The 11,910-nt window shown below is 41.5% G+C and overlaps 1 protein-coding gene across 1 annotated transcript in view; it reads right to left on the bottom strand.

Moving 5' to 3' along the window:
- Positions 1-11,910, bottom strand: part of cacna1aa (calcium channel, voltage-dependent, P/Q type, alpha 1A subunit, a) — a 59,982-nt gene that overhangs the window by 29,543 nt on the left and 18,529 nt on the right. The window contains exons 2-3 of the mRNA XM_014020886.1: positions 1,617-1,722; positions 1,331-1,470 (exon numbers count right to left, since the gene is read on the bottom strand). Coding sequence (XP_013876340.1) covers positions 1,331-1,470; positions 1,617-1,722 — 246 coding nt within the window. The remainder of the gene's footprint in view (positions 1-1,330; positions 1,471-1,616; positions 1,723-11,910) is intronic.

Here is an 11,910-nt window from a genome sequence, read left to right on the forward strand (position 1 = left end):
GGGCAATTTCTCCCTCTACTGATGCCCTGTCAGCAAAGATGCACACAATGTTTATGTGACTCATACAGTCCTTACATGCACACAGAAATATAGCCATATTAAACAAATATAAGAAAAATGGCAGATGTCGCCATGTTGGTGTGAAAACAATGTGCAATTTCCTACAATATCATAATATATCACCCTCTAAGTATGTATTGTAAATGTGTCTCAGCTACTACCATATTTAATTTTAACTCAGTATCTGTAAATTTGACAAGGTTATAATTATTTTTGTGTTGGCTAATATCGATTAGTTGTGGTGGTCATTTTGTCTCGGATTGACTCCAAAAGTTAATTATTTGTAGAAGCACATCCAATCATCATTTTAAGAAAGTTCCATTAAAATCTACCTTGTGGTTTATGAGATATTTGTTTAACAGACAACCAGGACTGACTCCAACAGTTAATTGTTTAATTTTACACAAAGATCTTGTGCAATAAGTAGCACTTGGACTATATGTTGTATAAAACTCTCAGGTGAAATCACACTGAATTTTAGCAAAATATTTGCAAAGTTGACTGAATGACATCTAGTTTTGTGTTTTCTAATGTAAGTTGGCTGTGGATTCCAGCTTAAATTGGTTTGGCTTTGAAAGGTAATTGATTGTTGAAAAATATCTAATGATTACTTTCTGTAGGTTTCATTTGAACCAGTCCAGTGGTTCATGAGATACTTTGCTAACAGACAGACATAGTTGGCACAAAGATCAGAATATGTATTAGTAATCAGTCTCAATTACTCCCAAACAAAATTGTAGGTCCCTAGCTGACTAACTTTATTTTTTTGTGAATCAAACAAACTGATTTTCTCCTCCCCTTGTCTATAATTCGTACTCATTAAAACGTGATTGCAGCCTAATTATTTTATTTGTCTTTATTTTGCAGGCTCCTATTGTTTCCCCCTTCGTCTGTGTTGTCCCTCTGTCTCTACTTGGTGGGCTACGTGTGCATTTTTTTTCCTACTCCATCTGTGCCTACCCACACCCCTTACCCCACCCCTGCCTCGTGTCTCAGTGAACACGAAGGTGACATTTGTTCACTACCTGGGTGGTTGGCTGCCTGCAGCTCAACTCTGTGATCAGACTGCTGCCGTGCCCAGAATGGGGTCTTGAGGGCAGAGGAGTGGGGAAAGGACACTCACACACATAAGCATACACACGTAAAGCATACGTCAACCTTTAGCAAAGCCTTTGCAAATGCTGGACAAATAAAGATGCAGGGGGAAAAACAAAGCACACAGCTACATGTTTTCACATGGTGCATGTGTTTGTGTGYGCTTGCCACCTACCCTGTGAGCACCACCACAAAGTCCATGACATTCCAGCCATTTCTCAGGTACGAGTTCTTGTGGAAGGCAAAACCAAGTGCCAGGATCTTTATTCCAGACTCAAAGCAGAAGATCCCAATAAAGTATGGCTCTGTATCATCCTGAAGAAGGAAATGGAGATCAAGCAGATGAAGAGAGGGGGACACAAGTTAGAGGGCAAATGGAAATATGATATATTAAAGAGGAACCCTAAAAATAACATTTCATCATGTTTATCTGCAGCAAACCTGTTCTCTGTTGAACTCACCAGCCGCTCAGACAGTGGTGTCTTGTCTCCATCAGGTAAATGTTGTTCCAGAGCCAGGACGATGCAGTTGGCAATGATGGTGGCAAGAATCATCCATTCAAACGGAGTGAGGAGCGTCAGTTAAGGAATAYATCACGTAATTTTTATCTAGTTTTAATTACAACTGTACAATAATRCATTGACAGGAATATAGAGGCTAAACAAAGAACAGGCTAGTTAAATTCTGAAAAGTATGATTATTATGACAGTACACAATCAGATTTCAGTAAATATTCATTTCTACACTGAGAATTTATCAGTTAAAGGGAGAACACTGTTCATTATCATTTTTTGAGTAAGACATGCAAACACATTTGTCAAATTCAAGGCCTGCGGGCCAAATGTCTCCCACCACTGCATTTTATCTGGCCAACGAGAGCTTCAAATGTGTATTAATGTCTTAAAATAAGYGTATAYTGTTTTAAAGYCAGCATTGACCAAACTATGGCTGTGTCCAAATTCAGGGGTTGTTTCCTTTGAAGGATTCTGCCTACAAGGTCTAGGTGKGCAGGATCCTTGGTCGATCTTGAAGACAGGAAAAAAGTGGCTGTGAATTTGGACTTGGGTTAACAAAATTAGCATAGAGGCAGTACTGAACAACTAAAGGACCTGCCAAATGAGCTCATTTGATTTCTGATGAGAATATTAAAATGCATGAAAAATGACAAATAGCATAACAACACAACTACTTTAAACTTTCCATTTTTATACCACCTGATTTTTATTTAAAACTAATCCTTTCTCTTGCTTCACCCACCATTACAAGAAAAAAAATTCTCTGGTCAGCCTGCAATGCAACTTGGGATAGGCTGAGAAGGATTCACCGGACCTGTCCCTAAAACTGGGGAAAAGGAGGATGCACTTTAGGGCCGCAATTGGATGAGTCTGCAAATTTGGACAGCCTTTGAYGCGGCACAATGTGGCCAAGAGAGTTGGCCTTTGAAACATGCATCCCTGAATTTGGATACAGTCTATGTCTCCTTTATGGCATGTCARTTATTTCACCTGCAGAATAACATTATTCCACTACTAGGTGGAGGTGTATGGAGTTCATAAGCAGCTGACAGACAGAGACAATTTAGTTGTGGAAAATCTCCATTTTGCTGTTTTTTATTTTATTATTATTATTATTATTATTTTATTTAACCTTTATTTAACCAAGCAAAAAAATAAGAATAACCTCTTATGTACAATGTCAGCCTGGCGAGTACCAGAGACACCCATAAGGAAAAGGTGAAGGAGAAACAAAACATCATGCAAACAACATAACCAAGTAACATAGAGAACATATCAGAAAAAATATAATAAATAAAACAAAACATATAGCATAAAAACAYATTACAAAGCATACTTCATTTCATAAAATATATGGCTAGCATTGACAGGTCAGTGATGGTAGAGAAAGCTTTTATAAGGTTGATTTAAACTGACCTACAGGTAAGAGTAACTGTAATTTCAGATCACTTTGCAAGTTATTCCGTGTGGAAGGGGCTGCATAGCTAAATGCRTGCTTCCCAAAGTTTGTTCTGATCGTAGGAACTGACAATATTTTGTGATCGAAGGCCCCGCCTGCCACACTCCTTCCTCTTCAGAGACTCACACAAATAAGTGGGTAAAAGACCAAGAATTGCCTTGTAGATAAAGCACTGCCGGTGAATAAGCCACCTGACAGCCAATGGAAACCAACCAGTCAAAGACAGTAGGGTACAATGATGAGTTGAGAACTGACTACCAGTCATGGACCTTAACGCTCCATGATAGGCTGCGTCCAGGAGATGGAGTGAACRTACTGGGGCATTCATATAAATTAAATCACCAAAATCCAAAACGGGAAGGAAGATGGCAATGATAAGCCGCTTCCTAACGGCCAATGAGAAGCATAGTTTATTCCTATAAAGGAAGCTTAATTGCATCCTCATTTTTTAAATTAAGCAATCAATGTGCATGGCAAAAGAAATGTTATTGTCGATAATAATTCCCAGATATTTGTAAGAGACCACCTCCTCAATGGGGGTACCATCAAATGAGGTAAGAAATGAGGCCACTGGCGGCATCTTCTTCCTACCAGAAAACAGCATGCACTTTGTTTTACCTATATTTAGAACCAGATTTAGCTGAAAACGTTGGGATTGAATAATTGCTGTATTTGAGGCTTCTACTTTTGCTCAGGTCCAGTTGTACTGGAAGTGGGGAATTTCCCCTTTTAAGTTGTAAATTTAAACTGCAACGCCACTTCCAGTGGGAATTCTCTGTCAGAATTCAAGATGGTGGCTACTCACAACTAAACAGTGAGTAAAACTCTCTTAATGTTACTTTAAATAGTATTTCTGTATTAGTTATTTCACATTTAGTCAGTTGTACACATAGTGCTTTTCAGTTTTTATAGGATTTGTTAAAATGCTATTTCTATGCACRAAATACCACGTAGAGTTCAGTTATTATTTGTTAGCGGTGCTCAGCTGTAATAATGTGATGAGAACGTGATGTTTCTTGTTTAGTTAAAGTTGAACACAAAACATTAAAATTAAAAACAACTGGGCCACCATAATGCTCATGTGACCCTTGGTGAAAATGAGATTAACACCCCTGTGCTAAACTGTCACATACTTAAAGACATTGTTCACATATTTTAAAAAGATTCTGAACAGTTATGGAAAATTAATAACCGAACTATTAATGAAAGCTCTTCACTGTAAAAAACAAATATGTTGATTCAACTTTCTGTAAGTCAGTGAGTAGAGTCCAAGTAATTTGATCAAGTTTGCATATTTTGAGTTAACTTAATAGAAATTTGTACAGTCAACATACCACCATGTTCAAAAAACAAGCCCACTTTAAAAGATCTAAACTATTGCTTCAAGTAGCAGTTAAGATTGGTGCCTTCTTGCATATAAAGGATCAAAAGTAAGATATAAGATATACTGTAGATAATAATCTAAATTCACTCCTTGTAAGTGAGTCAAACAAACAGCAAGCCTGTAGCTCAAATGGGTCACAGTCTTGCCTCTCGTTGCCACTGCTGCCTGTTTACACACACAAAAAGACACACATACACCCACAAGCCATCGTTATGACTCAGTTAAATATGTTCTGTTAAGTGTATTTTCTGGTAACACGTCTCCCACGCTGAAAAACAAAACAAACACGCAGACATAGGCTTGACTGAAGTGGCAGAGTGTGACAGAGAGCCTGGACACTTAATGAGCTTTAATGTGACATCGCTATTTGGCTTTGTGCATATCTAACAGACTATGTGCACATTTTAATTTATTTGTCTCAGTCTTTTCACACGAGCAGAACTTATTTTAGATCTGTGTACCTTAAGGTGTAAAGATTCTGTTATTTTTAGAGAAAGTCTGCAATTTTGTGCAATTGTGTGACAAAGATAAATGGAAAAATAAGGGATTAGAAAAAAATAGGAGGGTGAAACACCATTTAGAACACCCACCTTCTACTCTGGATCAAAGCTAATTTAAAATGGACTGATTTTAAGTGGAAAACTGAAGTTCGAAGTTCTAGTTGGAGAGCACGAAAGCCAAGCCTCTACTAAAGCAGAACATTCTCACTCCCTAGTCATCATGTACTATATGGACGCTTGGTCAGTCTCCCTCTGTATCACTTATTGATGCACCGGGTGATCACCTCGTTATTAATTGACGATATGAGAACAAGGAGGAGCCTATTATCATATAAAATGTGTAACAACTRACCATAATCCTAACCATGACCGTTAAACCTAAGTGTAACCTCTATTAACCATAAACATCCAACTCTGACTTTACTACCTAAACCTACTCAGTAACTCTGATCCCTAAACTCAATCACTAATTCTAAGACTAAAACCTAATTCGACACATCAATTAATGATAAGTGATGCAGAGATAGCCTGACTAAGCTTCCATAAATGACAAGTAGGAAGTGAGAACATGTTGACCAAAGAGAAGAGGGACCATCCAGCCTGACTCTCTGATGGTATGAGGATGCATAAACTCCTCTGGCATCAGTAGCTTACATATCTGGAAAGGCAAATCAATGCAGAAAGGTTTACACGTTTTAAAACAATATATGTTCCCATCAAGATAATGTCTCCTTCAGAGAATGGTTGTGGTTATGGTGACTGGGAATGAATAAAGAGCCCACATGAGTGAGGGCCTCATAAGTAGGCACACTGCTCTCCCCAAAAAGACACTGGTCTTTATTCAGACCTTTGTGTTCCTTGGATGAAGGACATAAGGTTAGAAACTTTCAGTGTTCTGAGCTTCTCAGGATCCATAAATGGGTCCCCAAGATTTCTTTTTCTTTGACTGCTCAGGACCAGGCAGTGGTCTAAGTAGTGCAAAGAGGTCTCTAATTCAGTGCCACAGGCATCACACAGACCATTGTCATGGAGTCTGATCACCATTTTGTGGCGATTGACCAGATTTTGCCCAGTTAGGACTCCAACCAGTGTACTTAAACTTTTCCATGTCAGGGCAATGAGAGCTTACCCAAACCTAAGATTTGGATCTGTTATTAGCCTCTCAAGGTGGTCTCTGTCACGTGATAGGTCCGTCGTGTTGTTCTTACCTCCCAGATGTCTCTGGAAACATTTCCATGTCTATTAATCATCTTAACAGCCTGCTCTCGGAGATGAAAGCTGAAGAAACTGTTACTCCTCCCCACTGGGGTTGGTTTGATTGGATGGCGAACTGCGGTTGGCAGGTTTGGGTGAGGAGATTATTAGTCCCCATTTGTATGTTTTTTTTTTCCTGGTCCTGATCCTCTCGTGTTGCGTGGTGCCCGTCTTCAAACGGTGCCTGGCAAACCTGTTCACAGCCACCTTGCTGAAGCATTCCCATCAGTGCACTGCTCTCCCCCAGGGCAGAAGGCGTATGCCTCACCCTCCTGATTCTCGGCTGGAACCGCTCAGGTTCAGTTGCCTTTCTGAGTCTGTGATAACCTAGAGCAGGTGGTTTTACTTGGGGTTTTGTTTTTTTTATTTTTTTTTTATTTCTTGTTATGTTTGTTTCTTTTATGGTTTTCTAGCTTTTGTCCTCTGTGACTCTACAGCTCTCTGGTAAAGGTAGATGCCTGTCTGCTGGGTCTGTGAGACTCTTCCTTCGACAGGCATTTTTTGATGATTTGTTTCTTTCTGCGTTTGTGGTTTATCAGTTCCCGTGCCTGTCTACGGTCTGTCAGCTCCCTCCAGCGAATTGAGTATTGATGTCTAATCCAGGCCTGTGGGGCAATCCTACAGACTGTTGTTGAGATACCTACAACAGGCTCTGGTCCCTTGAAGTGGGCCTGAGAGACAACTTTTGCAAGGCAGTCAGCTCTCTCATCATTAATCCCAGTATATCCTGATACTCATTTAACAGTAACACTGTTATCTCTCCCCATTTGATTGACTGCTTCGACATATTCCCAAGCCAGTAATGATGTAAAATGCAGCCCTTGACGAGCTCTAATAGCAGCTTGCTATCTTTTTGGGTGATTATTTCTTTCTGTGTACACTGAAGGTCTTTGAGAGATTCAACACACTGTATTGTGTTTATCTCAGCTTGAGATGCAGTTGCAAAACAACCTAGTGGATATATGTACTCTCTCTCACTATGGTTGTGCAAAATCAGCACCCCTACACCTACTGACCACTTCAAAAGAGATCCATCTGTAAAACAGTAGAAATGATTGGGAGGCATGTCCATTGTAGAGAGGTTCCAGGCARAACTGTCTTCAATCTCTGTCTTAAAACAAGGCTCAAAATTGTATTTTTTATCATTCTGTCTCTAGGTCCTGCAGTTACTGGAACAGCAACTGYCCAGTTCCAGATTCTAGTGTGCTCTGAGTCAGTTTTTCCACCTACCAGACAGGTGTAACCTTACCACACTGGATGCGGCCTTCCCTAAGATATGTAAATCTAGTGGAGACAGGTCCAGTAGGACTTCCATGGCTGCCATGTTCTGATAGAACCTGTAATGATCAGTCAGGCTATTTGTTGCACATGAGTGAGCATCACTCTTGCCACCCCAACTTGGACTCAAACCCACCATACTAAAGCAGCATAGCATACCATGGGGCAGACTATGGCTGTGTAGATCCATCTGATAACCTAGTCAAGTCAACTTTATTTAAATAGCACATTTAAAAACAACTGCCATTGGCCAAAATGCTTCAAATATTGCAACTATTAAAAACAACGCATTAAAAACAATACACAAATAATGGTATCCATAAAACAGACAAAAATAATAATATAATAATAAATAACATAGGGGGTAGCACCCCAATGACTACCCGCAAATTTACGGCACTGGTGTAGGCACATTGCTGCCTTCTTACACTTTTCGTTTACATGTCTTTTCCAGTTAAGCTTCCTGTGTAAACAGACACCCAAAAATTTAACCGACTGACAGGGAGATTTCTACACCCACTTTGGAGATGAGTAATCCTTCCTTACCTTCTTATGAATGAAAAGAACCAATTCTGTCTTATTTGGATTGACAGAAAGTTCCTGCTCCTGGCACCATCTGGATACTATGTTTATTCCCTTCTGCATTAGGCTACATACAGTACCCAGGCAGAAGTCTTGTACTATGAGTATGACCAAGTCATCTGCATACCCTTGTGTAYATCCCCTCTTCCGGCATGTGAATGCTGGCGCATCAGGGCTGCCGCTGCTCGTTAAGACTTTCTGTCATTTTTGGCTTAATCAACAATTTTATTCGTCCTTCACGGATCTTCTGCTGGTGGATTATTACGACAAGTTCCTGCTTCATCCCAATATCAACCATGTGGATTAATTGGATTTACCTGCTGCCCGCTCTGGTTTGGACCCTCCTGCTGCTCAACCACCACCTGGTCTCCGGCCTCCTCCATTACTCGGGACCAGAACTTCTCCGTCTATGCTTCCTGCCTGGTGCATCACCATCACCGCCACTACTTCCTCGGGACATCGCCTTCCAGCCTTGACGACAATATATACACCGTGGCTCCTGCCGCAGATTCTCCTCCGGCAAGCCCATAAACTCTGCCTGGTCTGACTGAGCTCCACGCCACAACACCCGGGCMGCTAACAATAGCATGTTAGCTAACCTAGCTCGGTCGGCTAACCCTCCAGTCGCCTCCAACTCCTCCGCTGTTAACTTTGGGCTTTTAAAAGTTTGTTCTCTCACTGGCAAAGGTCAGCTCATTTAGGACCTTATCTTTGACCGTAAGTTAGATTTTCTCTGCTTAACTGAAACCTGGCAACAACAGAACGACTTTTGTCATCTCAATGAGTCAACACCACCAGGGTTTGTTTACATTGCAAAATCCCGCAAATCCGGTCACGGAGGAGGTCTTGCAATATTTCACCACGAGAACTGGAAGGTCACTCCAGTTCACACACCTCCCTCCAGTTCTTTTGAGCAGACCGTGTGCTAACTATCCTGCCCTACCTCCGCTATTGTTGCTACTATTYATCGCCCACCCAAAMCAAACAATTCTTTCATTAATGACTTTGCTGATTTTCTCGCCTACCTGTCAGCCTTTTCACGCAACATTGTCCTGCTGGGAGACTTCAACATTCATGTGGATGACGACAACAACCCCCTCACCAGAGACTTTTCATCCTGTCTCGACAGCTGTGGCTTCCAGCAGTTCATCAATTTTCCGACTCACATTAAGGGTCACACTCTGGACTTAKGTTGTTCTGGTCTCTCACCTCTTAACTGTTCTTCTGATGAGCTCCCTTTTACTGATCACCTGTTGCTTTCTTTCAGCGTTAATTTGAAATTCTCTTCTTTCAGACCACAACGTACTATTCAGTTTTGTAACATCAAGAACGTCAACCAGGAAGCTCTCCTTTCTCAGACTAACAACAATTTCTCCACCTTTAACTCAACTAACCTAGATGATCTAGTCTCCACCTACAAAAATGGTCTCACCAACATCCTCGACTCTCTTGCTCCTCTTAAAATCCATTCTGTTTCCTTCTCCACTTCTGCTCCATGGTTYACCTCAGAACTTTGCTCCATGAAAACACAAGGTCGCAGACTAGAGCGACTCTACAAGAAATCAGGTTTTACAATTCACAAAGAGATGTACATAAACCGCACCTTACAGTACAAAGAAAGTATCGCTCAGGCCAAATCTAACTACTTCACTGACATCATCAGTTCCAGTGCAGGCAACACACAGACTCTTTTCTCTCTCCTTAACCGCACAGTTTAATCTCCGAACTCTCTACCCCCTCACATGTTTTCTACTGACTGCTGTAACTCGCTCATGTCATTCTTCACTGAAAAAATCCACTCCATACACCAACACCTTGCGCCAAACTCTGCCCCCAACATCTTTATAGAACTCCCACCCTCCTCCATCCCCATCTCCGTGTTCGCTCTCCCCTCTGCTGCTGATGTCTCTGCAATCATTAGGAAGTCCAAGTCATCCACCTCCCATCTAGATCCCATCCCCATAGCTTTGGTTAAATCCTGTCTCCCCTCCCTGCTTCCTATCATCACTAACATCATCCACTCCTCTCTGACGACTGGTACTGTTCCCACAGCTTTTAAATCAGCTGCCATCACCCCCATCATAAAGAAAGCAGGTCTAGATCCGACTAACTTCAATAACCTCCGTCCCATTTCTYATCTGCCTTTYATCTCCAAAATTCTTGAAAAGGTCGTCACTAATCAGCTTCACTCACACCTCTCCAGCAATAACCTCTATGAACAGTGCCAATCAAGTTTTCGACCACATCACAGCACCGAAACTGCTCTTATTAAAATTAMTAATGATCTCCTCCTTGCTGCTGACTCAGGACTTCTGTCAATACTCATCCTCCTTGATCTGAGCTCTGCCTTTGACACCATCTCTTATCCTATCCTCATCGACCGACTAACCTCTTTTGGCATCTCAGACACCCCGTTGGACTGGATTAAATCATATCTTTCTGACGGCACTCAGTTCATACAGCTCAAGTCCTTCCGTTCTCAGTCTTCACCCATTTCCACTGGTGTTCCCCAAGGTTCTGTACTCAGGCCTCTACTTTTCATAATCTACAGTATCTGCTCCCGCTTGGCCACATCTTCCGTAAATTTGGTATCCATTTCCACTCTTATGCCGACGACACTCAGCTCTTCATTTTGACAAAACTGAACTCCACCTTATCCTCAATTCTTACCGACTGCCTCAGTGAGCTCCATTACTGGTTCTCCAACAATTTCCTCCAACTAAACCATAACAAAACTGAACTCCTCCTTGTTGGGACAAAAAACTCCATTTCCAAATCCCAGCATCTTCTCTTCTAACTTTTAACAATTCCGTTCTTTCCCCCTCGCCTCAGGTCAAGAACGTAGGTGTTATCCTTGACACCACACTCTCTTTCACATCCCACATTAACGACGTGACTCAATCTGCATACTTTCATCTCCGCAACATTAACCGTCTCCGTCCTTCACTCACTCCCCGCTCCACTGCCATCCTTGTACACAGCCTAGTAACATCCAGGATCTGCTGCTGTAACTCCCTACTGTTTGGCCTCCCCAATAAATCCCTTCACAAACTACAGATGGTTCAGAACTTAGCCGCCCGTGTAAACACTCAAACCTCATCCTCTGCCCACATCACTCCAGTCCTACAACAGCTCCACTGGCTCCCAGTTAAAYCCCACATCACTCCAGTCCTACAACAGCTCCACTGGCTCCCAGTTAAATCTCGCATCATCTTTAAAATTCTCCTACACACTTTCAAAGCTATCCACAATCTTTCCCATCCTTACCTATTTGACCTACTAAACATCTCCACACCCTCCCGCTCTTAGATCTGTCTCCTCCCTCCAACTCTCAGTACCCACTGGCCGCCTCAGCACCATGGGGAGCAGAGCTTTCAGCCGCTCTGCTCCGCAGCTCTGGAACTCACTACYGCACGGATTATGCAATACCACCTCTCTCTCCCTGTTTAAGACTGGCCTGAAGACACATCTTTTCAAATTAGCCTACCACTGTTAATTCCGATTTTCAATATATGTCTGTTTTTGTTGTCCTCACTTCAATGTTTCTCCCCCATAACCTTATTGTTCAATTTGTCTGCATTATTGCATTTTATTATATGACTGTTCTGTACTCCGCATTTCTGTTTCTCCCACACTACCCTTATCATAATATGTATCTACAGTTTTTTTTTCATTTGACTTTTTTCTATTGTACAGCGTCCTTGGGTGTCCTGAAAGGCGCTTTATAAATTAAATGCATTATTATTACTGTTTTGTAGTCCTCATTTCTATGTCTCTCCCACA

This window comes from Austrofundulus limnaeus, unplaced genomic scaffold, assembly GCF_001266775.1.
Source record: "Austrofundulus limnaeus strain Quisiro unplaced genomic scaffold, Austrofundulus_limnaeus-1.0 Scaffold271, whole genome shotgun sequence".
Taxonomy (NCBI): domain Eukaryota; kingdom Metazoa; phylum Chordata; class Actinopteri; order Cyprinodontiformes; family Rivulidae; genus Austrofundulus; species Austrofundulus limnaeus.